At 38.8% G+C, this 15,424-nt stretch overlaps 1 protein-coding gene across 3 annotated transcripts in view; it reads left to right on the forward strand.

Annotated features, from left to right (window-relative positions):
- The window catches only part of grid1a (glutamate receptor, ionotropic, delta 1a), a 259,377-nt gene that overhangs the window by 154,919 nt on the left and 89,034 nt on the right, over window positions 1–15,424 (forward strand). For all 3 annotated transcript variants that reach the window (XM_005474294.3, XM_025897629.1, XM_005474295.3), the window contains exon 3: window positions 4,740–5,024. In XM_005474294.3, coding sequence (XP_005474351.1) covers window positions 4,740–5,024 — 285 coding nt within the window. The remainder of the gene's footprint in view (window positions 1–4,739; window positions 5,025–15,424) is intronic.

Raw genomic sequence — 15,424 nt, forward strand, 5'->3', positions numbered from 1 at the left:
CTGTGGTATTTTCTTTGTTGAAAATTTGTTAAATCAATTATTCCTAAAATCGGTTTTAATTACATTCAAGGTAATACTGAAATGTCATGATTTTAATATTCAGAATAAATAGCTGTGTGCTTATTATGAAAACAGCAAAGAGCGTTATTGCACCTTAATACTCTGTCAAATAATCCCAGATTAATATAAACTCTCCCAGCATAAATGAAGATAAAACATTTTATACTGAATCTTGTATTACAAGCTGTCTCAATTAGATCAGAGTTACACCACTGTCACTGTAGGGAAGAGTTGTGTTGACAACACAGCAGCACTTATCTCAGTGGTGATTCTCTCCTTTGAATCCTAGGATCGGGCTCTGAGTCAGAGCAAACTAAATGAGACTGTCTTATTTAGGCTGTGAAATCACTGAGACAGGCCCAATTTATGCAATATTCACCAAGGCAGTGGTGTGGTGGTTTGTTTCATCCCTTCATATTACATTGGTAAAATGAGGGCGAGACACTGATGACATCCCGTTTTCGTGGGAAAACAGATTGCGGTGTCTTTTTTCAGTCTGGTGTCTTGATGATAATTTTCTCGCTCCGTGGCCCATCTGCACACAACTGAACTGGTCGGATGAGGCGAGGACTTGAGCAGAGAAATGCCATGTGCTTTTGCTGATCAGTCCTAATCCACATGCCAGATGTTCTTTGCAGAAGTATCAATTATGAACACATGAAAATGAAAGGTATTCCTGACTCTATCCGAAGCCCTTTCCTGATTTGTTCAAGTAATTTGCCGACAGCTCGGGGGGGGGGAATGCATTTTATTGTGATGAGAGCTTTATCAACCTTTTAAAGATATGCAGCTTTGATTAAAAGTGTTTAAAAATTCATACACCTACTGAATTCGTTGTCCATCGATCAACCATATTGTTACTAATAGAAGAAAATGACGAATTCTCCACCGTGGCCATGATAGATTACTGAATCTCTCTTTCCAAATACAGTAACTTTTGCTTCCCTATTTGAGCTCTGTTACTTTGTAGCATCCTGTGCCTTAATTTGCAGTTTATAGATTCTTCTAATTAGTTAAAGTAAACGTTAATCAACCATGTAAATTTAGAGTATTTTGCATGTGTTATTCTGGAAAAGTGAGGGTTTTTTATATGACACATGAATAAGACTGCTGTTGTATGCTGATTCTGGTTGTCAGATAGCTTGCAGGAAATGAAGGATGGCCTCTGTCGACTTCAGGGGGAACATTTAAGAGTCATTATTCCACCATTATCATCCTTGCCAATGACTATAGAGTACTCCTCCCTCCTGTCAGTTGGCTGTCTGCTGTATAATGGGCCTGGGGTGTCCATTACGAAGCCAAAATGGCTGAAGACACTTTAGCCACAGCCTGCTAAAAGCACCTGAAAGACAGAGGTTAGGCGAGGTGACTCTGTCCTGATCCTATAGTACAAATGAAGGTGACGATTCACTGCATGACAGCTGATAGAACATTAGGTAAACAATTACACTATACATGAAGCACAAAATACAGATTTATAATCAGTCAATAAATTGCACGTTTAACATTTTTGGGATAGTCATGTTTTCTCAGATGTGATGATAAAGCAAAATTCCCAATTCTAACCTGGCTCAGTACTTGTATTTCAGCCACACAGTGTGAAACATTAAAATGAAAGGTGCTCATTTTAATTCCATGTAACTCCTCGGGAGTCACCTTTCACTGATATCCTAAAATCAGCCAGTGCTTTCCTTGTAAAGCTCTGCTTTTGAGCTTTGAATCTCACGCTTCAAATAAAAATAAAGATAAAAGATAAAGACAAAGATGACCTTTATTAGTCCCACAGGTGGGAAATTTGTTTTGTTTGCAGATAAAGGTTTGCAGATTGGGTTAAAGTATACCAGATCCGAAAGTTTTTGTGATGTTTGCTCCTTTTTGGTGTTTTTTTATTATCATTTCCTTCTGTGCTGCCTTACATTAGAGAAGTCATTTGTGCAACCAGTAGTTTATTTATACTCAGTTTATTATGCTACTGCTTAATACTCGCAGAAATGTGTTTTATTACTCATAAGCCCTTTGGAACTTTAGACTTCCTGCCCTTGCCTTCATTTTAAAAAATGGCTGGCCCTTGGTAATTAATGAAATGTGCAAACTATGCATTTCTTCCTTTCTGTATTCACCAAAATCTGAAATGGACAGTCCCAAACTCATCAATTCCACTTAGAATTCATTTATGACACGTTCTGTCGATGGACAAACTGATCCAGGTCTGTTACAAGTATCTTAATGGCACAGGAAGCTGGAATTCAAGCCAATATTACACCCTTCCCAACCCTGTAAAGTTTGTAGTGAGTAGGCTGCACCTGAGAGTGAAACTTGTTAAAAGAGAATCAGTAACTCTTGGGAACAGACTGTTTCCAGTGTGTAGTTCAATACATATTGTTGTTGCCAGCAGACACATTTAGATGTTGTATCCAAGTTGAAGCATGTACTAGATTTGATCACTGCTGCTGACATGACTTGGGCAACATAAAGGTATTTCATGGTGCTCTACAGAAAATTTGCCAAATGCCCTTTTGCACAGCTTGGCTTGCACGTATGACTGTCTGTCTGTCTCTCCCACTCATGTACAAACTGTAAGACACTTTCTGGCCTGAGGAACATTTTCTTGAATTCCCCTGAGCATTCATGCAAAAAACTACAAATAATCTCTCCACTACATCCGCACCCCTTTCCTAATTCTCTTGCATTTCTGTTCTTATTCTTTTTTTCTTATTTTACTTAAACCACAACAACCACGAATACAGTGCATGCCTGTCTACCTCAGATGCCTGATATTCCTTCATTCCGTCTCCTATTTAGTATGTTATTTAGTTTCCTCATACTTCCTCTAGTCGTGATTTACAGTGCCCTAATGTAGTCATGTGCATGCAGTCAGCAGATGAAATCGCCATTTGTCACATTAATAGTCCAGCTCTTCTGCCATACTTTCTCACACACACATCCACAGTCCTCTCCCAGTATGTCTCCATTCAGTATCATCTCGCCTCACCACTTCTTCTCAGACCTGTGGTCTCATTCATTTTCATCACAAAAACCTTCCTCTTTTTTTCACTTTTGCACAAAGGTTTTAATATCATGGTATCTTACTTTTATGTTTATGATATGTTTGTGTACTTATTATGAAGGGGTTTGAATGATATAATTTGGTATTAGACCGCATCATTATTCCTTTGTGCCAGATTCTGTAGACACTGAAGTAGACCATATAATTAGGAAGTATTATGAAATTCAGTGAGAGAACATTTAATTGCTGTTTTGTACATTATGCTCAGCTGTTTGTGCAATTATAAAAGTCCTGCTGTGCGAGAGACAGTGAGTTGAATTTTAAAAGCAGCATTTGCCATAGACTGTCCCATGTCACATGCAAAATTAGACGATCCCTGTAGTAGATGATTATGCAGCACATAACAGAGATAGAGCTTGAAATTAAATGCAAATTCAATATTCTTCATTTAAGCTGTTTTGCATTTGTATTCCTATCACTTTCTCTTTTGTGGTGATTGTGTTTTTCTCTGTTTTGCATCTCATAACCGAAGGGAAAACGGGAGTATACTCCGGGGGAAGGGTTAGGTCAACATTAAAGGGTTAACACTTTTTCATCTTAGAAACATGACAGGAATATAAGATGAGAAACTGATATGGGGTCAGAACGAGTCTTAGGACTTGTGAAAATGGCATAATGCAATACATTTACATAGGTTTAGCAAATGTGATGCAAATATAATAATAATTAAATATTAATAAAAATAAATAAATATTTTTTATCTGTAAGAAGGTTCAATAAGCACTGTTTTCAAAAAAATATAATTTTCTGCCAATTATTTCATGGTTCACACTTTAAAGGGTTAAATGTAGTCAGTTATTTTATGATATAAAAGTATCTCAGCGAGTACCTCATCTTTGAAAGATATGTGTCATTTTGTTCCGCTGGATGTGGTGACCTTCCCTAAGAGGATCAAAAATAGATTTTTCCCCCCAAATTGCACGTGTAAATAAAGATGTAGGGACTTTAAAACCACCACAGACATCACAAGCATGTGTCTGCAGTCCTAATCCCTGCTTGTTTACAGATTTTCACCACCATTACACATAAAACCAAGAGCAAGAGTGAAGGATATGTAGGACAATATCAAGCTGGGACTCACATGAGGCATCATTACATCTTAAAATATTCCTGATTTTTATTCATGCCAGATTCTTCCCACTTAGCCACCACTTCTCTTTTGATAAGCACCCCACTGTCTCAGGTAGCTCTCTGCTGTTTTCAAGTAGCAGTTTCCGTTAGCAAGCGCTTTCCCTTTTTGTCTGTGGACAAGGATTAGAAGATACACTCACTCACCGACCTCATCTTCCACAATCTCTAAGCTACACATTATATTATAACTTTAGGGCGAACCTCCCACTTTTAGTGATCATTTCTCAACTAAGGGTCAGAAATAATCTTAAGTAGGATATAGCGTCTTAGTTTTTTTAAGACCAAGTGGAAAAAAAGATGTTATTTTAAAATTAAATCCATGTCGGAATTGATTATGTTTTCATATCTTATTCCTTTTCTTCTTCTAATCTAATTTTCCCCTTTATAATGTTTCTTAGCGCTTTGCCTTTACTTTCTTCCTGTGTTCTTTCTTTACGTATTCACAAAGTCTGTTTTGTTTTGTTTTTTGTCTTCTGTCCAGCATGCGAGCTGATGAACCAAGGGATCCTCGCGCTGGTTACATCTACGGGTTGTGCAGCTGCAAGTGCCCTGCAGTCTCTGACAGATGCAATGCACATCCCCCACCTCTTCATTCAAAGAAATGGGGATGGCGCACCCCGTACTGCCTGTCAGCTCAACCCGAGCCCAGACGGAGAGAGCTACACACTGGCTGCACGTCCACCTGTTCGAATCAGCGACGTCCTGCTCACTCTTGTCTCTGAACTGCACTGGCAGAAGTTCATCATCTTTTACGAGAGCGACTACGGTGAGTTGGCACAAACAAGAGGACCTTAACAACAAATATATCTCATAAACATGACATTTGTATGTAAGATGGTTTCACCGCTTTCATTTAAATGTAAATGTCCTATAACTATCTTCTGAGATGAAGATCAGGCTGCTGCTGCAGTAAAGCCGTATTAACGCTGAGAAATCATGTGCCAAAAAGAATAGACCAAGTGAGAAGTAAGTTGAAGGAACATCATCACTCCCACACAAACACATACTGTACTTCAAGACTGTTAAAAAATAAATCAAAAGTTCAGGAGGGAAAAAAAATAAGGAGATCTCACTGCTGCATTCAGTTTTAGCAGTATTGTCATGAAGAAACAAGCTTAATTGGCTCATTTGTGGTGCTGTCATCTGTGGGGATGTGTCCCAACAGTACTTTATATATTCTCAAATGTTCTTCATTTCTGTTTAATTATTTTCACTATGAGTTCCCTGTGAACCAGACCTTTCTTGACCCACATTTGGGAAATGCACTGTGGATCAAGGAGTGATTGGCAAGGCAGTGGAAGGGTAGGAGAATGAAGTGGGTATATAAAGCCTATTGCTGCATTGCCATTCATCAGATGAGACTTTGTCTCTGCTGGCTAATCTTTTTAGTTCTGCAAAGAGTGGAGTCCAGAAGGCAGTATAAATCTGTTTTATTTTTCCAGTACTGGAAACAACTGAGCTAAAGTTGATATAGTGTATAGTAAAGCAAGCCATCAGAATACCAGGGCCCCAGGCAAGTTCCCAACCGTAACTTGGTCACTTTAGCACAGTCCTCCATGTGTTTGACATGTTGGCTTACGTTTACAAAGCTCTGTCCTTGGATTTCTTTCTGACATTGTTACTCTTTGCAGAAATGCACTCTCAGCATTGAGTTGGATCAATGAAAGTCCACTACAGAAGAAAACCTGTCCGTGCTTCATTTTGACAAGCTGTCTTGCTGTCTGAATCTTGTTTTTCTTTCTGACTAGCTGTCTATCTGACTAACTAGCTCTCTATATGTCTGTCTCATGAGGCCAGCATGTGTCTGACCATCTGTTTTGCTATAGATCTTTCTTTGTCTCTTGCTTGCTGCCTATCTGTGGTAACCAGTGCTAACTGTCCTTTTTATAATGAGCTTGACTGACTGCCATGTGTTTTGTTAGCTATATAGAGTGGATAGCTTAATTTCTCTAACTAACTGTCTGTCTTTCTATCCAGCAAAGCCATTCTTTGTGTGTCTCATTTCCAATAATCATACTTTAATAGATTCATGTGCAGTTTGGGAAATGTTAAGGCTTTATTTTGCCCTGGTTCACAACACATCGATTTACTGACTAATGTTCATATCCTAGTCAGCATAATGTACTATACATTTAGACAGAGGTAACCTAAAGCGGTGTTCAAATAACTGTTTTCAGTAAAAGGAAAGAGACAAAAATAATGCCACATATCATGCTGGCTTTTCTGTAGATATGCAAACAAAAGTAAACAGAAAGAAAATTCCCAATCAGATTCTTACTTGCCTGTGGTTTTCCTTGAAACAGTGCTAATTCTCATAAGTACAGTTTGTTTGGGTTTATTTGGGGGTTTTTGTACTTGGCAAGTAAGTTGTTCTACCCATATGGAAAAGATATATATATAAATCTTATAAAGTTTGTATCTGTCTTGTGTGAAACGTGTATGAAAAGCATACAAGAGTGAAAACAGATATAATATCCCTTGAAAAATTATATAATGAAACTTGGAAGTTTTGGATACTTACTAAAACAATATATGAAAGTAATGAGAAAGTGGCCACTTTCATGAGTAAATCATATAGGTTTTTACTATTTCTTTTCCATATGGGTAAACACCTTGGAAAACTTTCCATAGTCCTTTTGTGGATTCAGGCTGTCTCAGTTGCTTCTGTCTCTACATGTAATCTGGGACTGACTCAGTGATGTTCATACCAGGGCTCTTTGGAGGCCATGCCATCTGTTGCAGGACACTGTCCATCCAGTCACTAAAGATAGGTTTTTAGCACTGGCTTGTTACTTGGCCTCTTTCTCCTGCTGCAGAATAAAATTTAGGACCAGTCAGACACGTCACACATGGTGTTGTGTATTGGATAAAAATCAGAACATCCAAAATAACTCAGAATTTTGCACATTGTGGTATGCATATCACATGAAGAAGACTTGGCTCATCAAGAAGCTGTTCTAACAAAGTAGCCTTTTTTAAGTCTGCTAAATTAGACACTACAAAGTCAGCACCACTGACATGTGTGCTTGTGTTACACTATTTAGCTCTGAACTCATTTAATTAAGGAATGTAGCGGCTAATTAGGATCCTCATCACAGAACAGTCCAAATACCCGTGGTGTCTGTTTTAAAGCAGTGCAACAGTGACTGACACAACTGTCTGAAAAGAAAAGTGCTGTCTGTTATTCTGTCTAGGCATTCAGTGAATGTTGAGCTCTTACATATGTTGATTTGAGTTACATTTCAGTAGGAATTCTGGGATAATTTTTTAGCATTGGTACCAATAGAATAATAAATTAAAGAAGATATTTTTTTATGAAAATAAGAAGCCAGAAAACTATCAAATTGTCAAAATATTGACATATAAAACAAGAACTACTGACAGTGGATGCTGAGAGGTTGGTTTTCATAGGTAGATTTTAGCCAATACCAAAGTAGCACTGATGTAATTAACCAGTGACCACAATTAAACTTGTCCTTTCAGGTAAACTTGTTGATTAGGACTTTTTCCAGTTTTAGTTTTGTGAGAGAATGTACTTTGAATTTCAGGTAACAACAATTTATACAGGATTCTAAAGTTAATAAATGGCCTGTATTTATATAGCGCTTTTCTAGTCCCTAAGGACCCCAAAGCGCTTTACATATCCAGTCATTCACCCATTCACACACTGGTGATGGCAAGCTACGTTGTAGCCACAGCCACCCTGGGGCGCACTGACAGAGGCGAGGCTGCCGGACACTGGCGCCACCGGGCCCTCTGACCACCACCAGTAGGCAACGGGTGAAGTGTCTTGCCCAAAGACACAACGACCGAGACTGTCCGAGCCGGGGCTCGAACCGGTAACCTTCCGATTACAAGGCGAACTCCCAACTCTTGAGCCACGATCACCTCTGTCTAAATGTATAGTACATTATGCTGACTAGGATATGAACATAAGGAACATTTCAGTTGATATCCGTGACACTTGTTATACTATTATGCATTTAGGATGTGTTATGAATATTTGCAGCTTATTCTTTAATTTGGTTGTATCGCTTGTGTTTTGTCTGCATCCATGTCTTTTCTTAAGCTGCAGTGTGCTTTTGTTCAATACATCTTTTCATTAATGTGATGTACAGATATATGTGTACATGTTAGCCTCAATCTTGTTAAAATGACGTTAATGCCATAACCGCATTAACGCGGTAAATCTCCGTTAGCGAGTTAGTGCGGATCCCCCCGTGCGTGGGGCTGCACGGCGTCAACACGTTAGCTCGTTAACGCATTAGCACCGCCCACCCCCACGCACAGGGCAATTGACACTAACTCGCTAACGTCATTTTAATGATATTAATGCTGACAGCACTAGTATGTACACATATATATGTACACATATATGTGTACATATATATGTGTACATTATGGTCTGAAAAAAAGGTTAAACAGAACTGAGCATCAACTGTTCTACAAACTTTTTAATAATATTGCTTCGTGTCCATATTCAGTCGTGTTCATGTTTATTTGGCTGATTTACTCAGTACCTTATCCCAATCAAAAAGCAGTCAGTGTGAAATGTGCAATGTAGTGATAGTTGAATTTGCTTAACTAATCATAATCTGGGCAAGCAGTGAAAAGTAAAAAGTTAAAAACATTTAATTAGATGTCACCGGTCCATTGCACTTACTTGATTCAGCCAGTGGACTTAAATGCTCATGATAAATACTGATTTATGTTTAGGTTTGAAAATATTTCACTTTCTGAAAGACTTTCTGTAGGCAGAAAAGTCAGATACTTTCTTTGAACTTTGAGTTATCAGATGATTTTTATTATTAAATGATATAGAAAAGGTTAGTAAATGCATAAACCTGGGGCTGAGCTACGAGGTATCAGGTGGTTGTTAGTGCTGTTAGTAAAGGATCTACATTTCGTCTTATTTATTATATATTTTTTTGCCTCTTATACCAGGCTATATTATATAACATTTTCGTTTCATGACAGCAGTGTGAAATTCTGTCAAATCAGTGATGGAACTGCAAAAATGAAATATAGAAACTCCTCACAGCACAGGAGCTCAGATCACATGATCAGTGTTAGCTTCTCTCTTTTTATTGTAGCTCTGTGTTGACCACTTTGATCATGCATCACTGTAACAGTGTGAATAAAACACCCAGCACGCCCCTGCGGGCAGTTTATCCTTCAAGCTCGGGTCCTCTACCAGAGGCCTGGGAGCTTGAGGGTCCTGTGCAGCATCTTAGCTGTTCCCAGGACTGCGCTCTTCTGGACAGAGATCTCCGATGTTGTTCCCGGGATCTGCTGGAGCCACTCGCCTAGCTTGGGAGTCACCGCACCTAGTGCTCCGATTACCACGGGGACCACCGTTACCTTCACCCTCCACATCCTCTCGAGCTCTTCTCTGAGCCCTTGGTATTTCTCTAGCTTCTCGTGTTCCTTCTTCCTGATATTGCTGTCATTCGGAACCGCTACATCGATCACTACGGCCGTCTTCTCCTGTTTGTCTACCACCACTATGTCCGGTTGGTTAGCCACCACCATTTTGTCCGTCTGTATCTGGAAGTCCCACAGGATCTTAGCTCGGTCATTCTCCACCACCCTTGGGGGCGTCTCCCATTTTGACCTCGGCACTTCCAGGCCATATTCGGCACAGATGTTTCTGTATACTATGCCGGCCACTTGGTTATGGCGTTCCATGTATGCCCTGCCTGCTAGCATCTTACACCCTGCTGTTATGTGCTGGATTGCCTCAGGGGCATCTTTACACAGCCTGCACCTGGGGTCTTGCCTGGTGTGATAGACCCCAGCCTCTATGGATCTTGTGCTCAGAGCTTGTTCTTGTGCTGCCATGATTAGTGCCTCTGTGCTGTCTTTCAGTCCAGCTTTGTCCAGCCACTGGTAGGATTTCTGGATACCAGCCACCTCCTCTATCGTTTTTATGAAGCCAGAGCAGCAGAAGACCACACCGGGTGTCATCGGTCAGCTAAGAACAGGAAACTGAGTTTTCACAGACTCACCAAAATTGAACTGAAGAGTCTGAATTTCTGCTGCAGCATTCAAATGAAGGGTCGGAATTTGGCGTAGACAGCATGACAGCATGGATCCATACTGCCTTGATTCAGATGCGGTTGGTGTAATGGTGTGGATACTTGCTTGGCACACTTTGGACCTCTTAGTGCCAATCCAGGATCAATTAAATGCCACAGCTGGAGAAAACCCACCTCTGATCACATTCAAACTCCACAAAAAAGGGTCCCAGGTGGCCAGTGTAGCCAGCACCTTCTTGCTTCACATATATCACCACTATGCTATCCACTTACTCAGAAATACTATTATAAAATACTATAATCTCTTTATTTCTGTAAGTAAGACTGACACCTTACTTTACATTAGAAGTGTACAGGGTGAGATTTGTGCTTTATTACAGCTTAAACAAGTGGCTTCCCTGACCTCAGGGGTAAAATATATAGCTCAGTGTAATGAAGCGTTTCAGGGGAGCCAATTCATTCCAGTCTCCACCAATGCATCAGTCGCATAAAAAGCACATTATGTAAACAACTTTTACAGCTTCACCTCTTCTGGTTACATTTGTCATTGTACATTTTCTGCATATAATTTGATTCTCAGTCCTGAGAGATCATATTCCATAATTTCTTTCACAAATAACAGAGATAACCTTCTTATACTGCTATAGCTCTAAGAGAAGCTGGACAACACTGTTTTACAACCGTGAAACATCCTTGTGTTTTTTGCCTTTTGTGCGGTCAGATAAATAGAAGAAAGCAAAATTGTATGATAATCCTATAACAGCTTATTGCTACCCACAAGATCCTTTCAGCTTTGCTCTTGTTGTTTTTCTTCTTTTTTTAGTCTCATTTTTATATTTTTATTCAGGAGCAGTTTTTATATCTTATGCTGTTTTATTTCTTTCAGCCTGTCCTACTTTTGCTGATTTAAGTCATGCTCTTTGACAATACTGAAGAGTATCTGATACTTCAGCTTTTTTTTGCTTTTTTTTTTTTGAGAAGGGCCAAACAGATCCAGTTCATGTAAAGGCCATGAAAATTAATCTCTTCCACTGAAAAACAAACTTTTTGATAGCAAAGCGAGACTTTGCCATCAGGGACTGTGCAGCCTTTTGTGCATTCTTTTCAAACCGATTACATTCAAAATGAAACTTTCATGCAAAGATGACTGCCCCTGTTGACTTTTGTCTGCATTTATATATTAATTTAACTAAAGTCATGTGTCTCAGTAGTCTAGTGGTTTACACATTCACTTAACAAGCAAAAGCTTCCCAGTTTAATCCAAGGAAGAGACACAAGTCCCTTTGGGGTTATTTGGAGCATCCGACATAAAAAACGTTGCCAAATGAGAACATGGGGTGCTAACTGCTGTGGTGTCCTCTTGTGAATAAAGGAGCAGCTGAAGGTAGCTTTGGTTTTTCACTAAGTTTGCAGTTATGGGTTGAATTTTTGCCCTGACTTTAAATTTTTTTGGTTATTACTGTAAACATACCTGTTTATTTTTAGACACCATTAAGCAGAAAGGAAAAACTGAAGTCAATCATGCTATTCTTAGATGATAATCTATCTTAACATGCTTACCTACCACACACCTGCTCAATAAGCTACTTAAAAGATGTGATTACTAAATGGTACCTTTTTACTGCTCAAACACATATTGGATTAATATTGTGTGAGAGTGTCTGTGTGTGTGAGAGAGAGAAAACTGACTTAAACTTGCATTTCAAGGATTAAAAGGACAGTGATTAACAGCAAATATTCAAGACTTTAGCCACCAGGACTTCACGGCATAGGTGTGCAGACTATGACATCATCGTCAGGCTTACTGATTTTATATCTGCCACACCTTTGACAAAATGGCCATGAACATAAAATAAAGATCATGGTGGTTCCATTATTTTACGTTTAGTGACCACTTTGAGCGAGAGAGAGAGAGTAGCAATAGATTGCATTTTTGCATTTCTTTTTTGCCCCTCTCACACACTGCACACCCTTTATCTCGGTAACAAATCACGAGAACAACACTGTGCGTGTGCAGACATCACAGGTGCTGCCACTTGTGCAACAGAGTAGATCCACAGAGTAGTGTGAGAAAGAGTAAAACCTCACACTTGTGGCATAGTACTGACAACAGTTTATCCAAGATGTCAATGCATTTGTCACTGGGTTCTCTTTTGAAAAGAAAATCTAACAGCAAGATCACTAATTTGGCAAAGCTGGGGTGAACTGAGGTGAGCCTGCACTTGGTCAAGAATACTGGTTTAATTGAGAGGGACACTCAAGCTGAAATTGCATTTCTATGAATCTAAAAATTGAATATCTAAATCTCAAAATTCAATCCAATCCAGCTAATGAATATCTGCCCAGATGAATTTTCTGGTCCTGCTCTAACACTACCATAAATGAAGACTTAAAAATGAGGGAAAGGAGAACTACCTCATTTGTGATGCTGGCATTTTCGGCTTAAAGTCAAATGTCTTTACCTTATTTTAATGTAGTTTGGTAACATTTATGACATATATGATTTCCAGAGTTACAAGAAGGTTTAGGCACGTTCTTGTATTATCGCCACAAGGTTTACATTTGTGGATTTGAGTGAAACATTTCAGCATTTGTGCAGATATTCATGTCTTTCTTGGGATGAGTTGTAAAATAAAAAGGCTGCAAAAGGCCAGCAACAAAAATAATTCTGCTTAAGCCTTTCATGGGGAAAAAGAGTTTTTTCTAACCCTAAGCATCATTTTAAAGGTTTGTGATATGTTATGTGTATGCCTCTGTGTATGCCATTTAGGGTGTGTTTTACACAATAGCTACTCATAACTGTGTGTATCCTAAAGGAAGCCAGGTATTGATTCTGTGGGGGAGGACGGACAGTGGGAAGACTATCTGCAAACAAAAGCTTCTATGAAATTATCTTGTCTTTTTATTATAACAAGAAGAGCATAAAAGACAACTGAGTCAAGATTATAGGAAATCCAAAAGAAGGGTTGATTTTTCAGGATGCTCCTCGGCAGGTCTGTCAGAGTTACCTGCACTTAGTAATGACTGTGGAGCAGCTACATCTGTCTCTGTCCTCCCTGTGGTGACCATATCGCTGTTAAAGAAGGAGAGAATTAGCCTGGTATTAGGTGTAAGATTGATTAGGCTGCTTTTGGTCCCAAGTAGGGGGTGGTTCCTATGTAAAACATGCATTTATAACACAGAGAGACTCTGGACATAGACAAACACAAAGGGTATTTCCCGTCGAGTTTTTAGCAAGCCTGCAGCACATCATAGGAAACGTAAGGCACATCTGAGAAAACGTATGGAAGACTTCTATGTCATGTCCTTTTAATGCATGTCTTATTGTGTTGCCTGATTTCATCTCTATTAATACTACATTTACACCACAAGGTCTTTAACACTGCCAACTAACATAACAGCTAATTTCACAGGGAGTGAAAGTACATATGACCTCCATTTATTGGCTCTAATAAGAGCGGGGAGTGATTTAAAAAATAAATTAAAGTGGAGAAGTAATGGAAGAGAATATAGAGAATATTTAAATAATAATAGAGAATAGAGTGTATACGCAATTACTGGTCATTTCATTAGGTATACCTGCTGAGCTTTTCATTGATACAGAGGAGTCAATCACTTCACAGCAACTCCGTTCATTTAGACGTGTAGACATGTTAAACATCAGTAGGGGAAGAAAGAAAGAGATACTCTGAACATGTGATGGTTGTTAGTGTCAGGCAGGGTGGTCGGAGTATTTCAGATACTGTTAATTTAATTTAATTGGATATTCCCACAGGGCATTCTCTACAGTTTGCTGAGAATGGTCCAAAAAGAGAGAATAACCAGTGATCAGCAGTTCTCTAGATGGAAATACCTTTCTGATGGCAGAGGTCAGAGGAGAATGGCAGACTGGGTGAAGGTGATTGGATGGTAACAATAATTCAAATAAACACTTGTTACAACCAAAGTATGCAGAAGAGCATCTCTGAACACACAACATGTCAAACCTTGAAGCAGATGGACTGCAGCAGGAGATGAACACATCAGATGTCCTTCCTGTCTGCAACAAAACTAAAACTGAGGCTACAGTTTGTACAAGCTCCAAAACTGGACAAAAGACGATTGGAGAGATGTTGCCTGGACTTATGTGTCTCAATTTCTGCGGTAACATTTTAATAGTAGAGCCAGAATTTGGCATGCATAGATAGATAGAGTATTAAGAGTATTTCCAGTACCTCGTTGAATCTATGACATGAAGAATTAAGGAAGTTCTGAAGGCAAAAGACAGTCCAGCCCAACACTAGCATGGTGTAACTACAGAGGTGCCCAGTGACAGTACATACCAGTAAAGGAATACTTTTACATGTTTAAAGCTCCCAAAGTACCAATAATAAAAAATAGAAGAAAACTATAGGGAGCAGAAAATGTAAAAACATTATTTGTGGTTATTTCTCAGTTATTCACATAAATAGCAGCTGCTGATTTCTAATTGACATCGACAAAAGAAATCATACATGGTCAGACATTAATATTTTCCTTAAAAATATGCTTTATTTTCCCAGTTATTAATTGATAATCATCATTTGTTTAGCCAGTAAGTTAAAGTTCGGGATAATAATAAGTTGGGCCTCTCACAAAAAAAACAAAACAAACTAATTTAATCCTTGAATATTGTGCAAATACTGATTTTTCAGTTTCTTTTTATTTGTCAAGGCTTGTTATTCTGTTTTTATTATTCCAGTTGTTGCATTTTGCTCTTTCTCCATTCTAAGTACAAAAAACTGTATAATCCAAAAAGCAAAATGTATGTAGGGTGATTGATTTTATCACTCTTGGAATAAGACACATGTGATGGTGATGTAAGCCAGAAATTCACTCACTCAAATTCAGTATCTGAGTCCATTCACAGAGCCCGGGCTGAGGTAATAATCATTCCAAGGCTGTAAGTCCATTTCAGTCCTCCCCCCTTCCTATTTAGACCAGACTCTTTATATTAGAACTATACTAATGATTGTGCTACCATTCATTTTTTTTACTGTCAAAACAAAGTGATGCAACATGTTCTTAGTCATACAAAGTATTACAGCAATCAAGGGTTTTCAGAAAGTGCACAATAAAAGGGCAAATAAATCAGAACCAAACATTAAAT

The sequence above is a fragment of the Oreochromis niloticus genome, linkage group LG13 (assembly GCF_001858045.2).
Source record: "Oreochromis niloticus isolate F11D_XX linkage group LG13, O_niloticus_UMD_NMBU, whole genome shotgun sequence".
Classification (NCBI taxonomy): Eukaryota; Metazoa; Chordata; class Actinopteri; order Cichliformes; family Cichlidae; genus Oreochromis; species Oreochromis niloticus.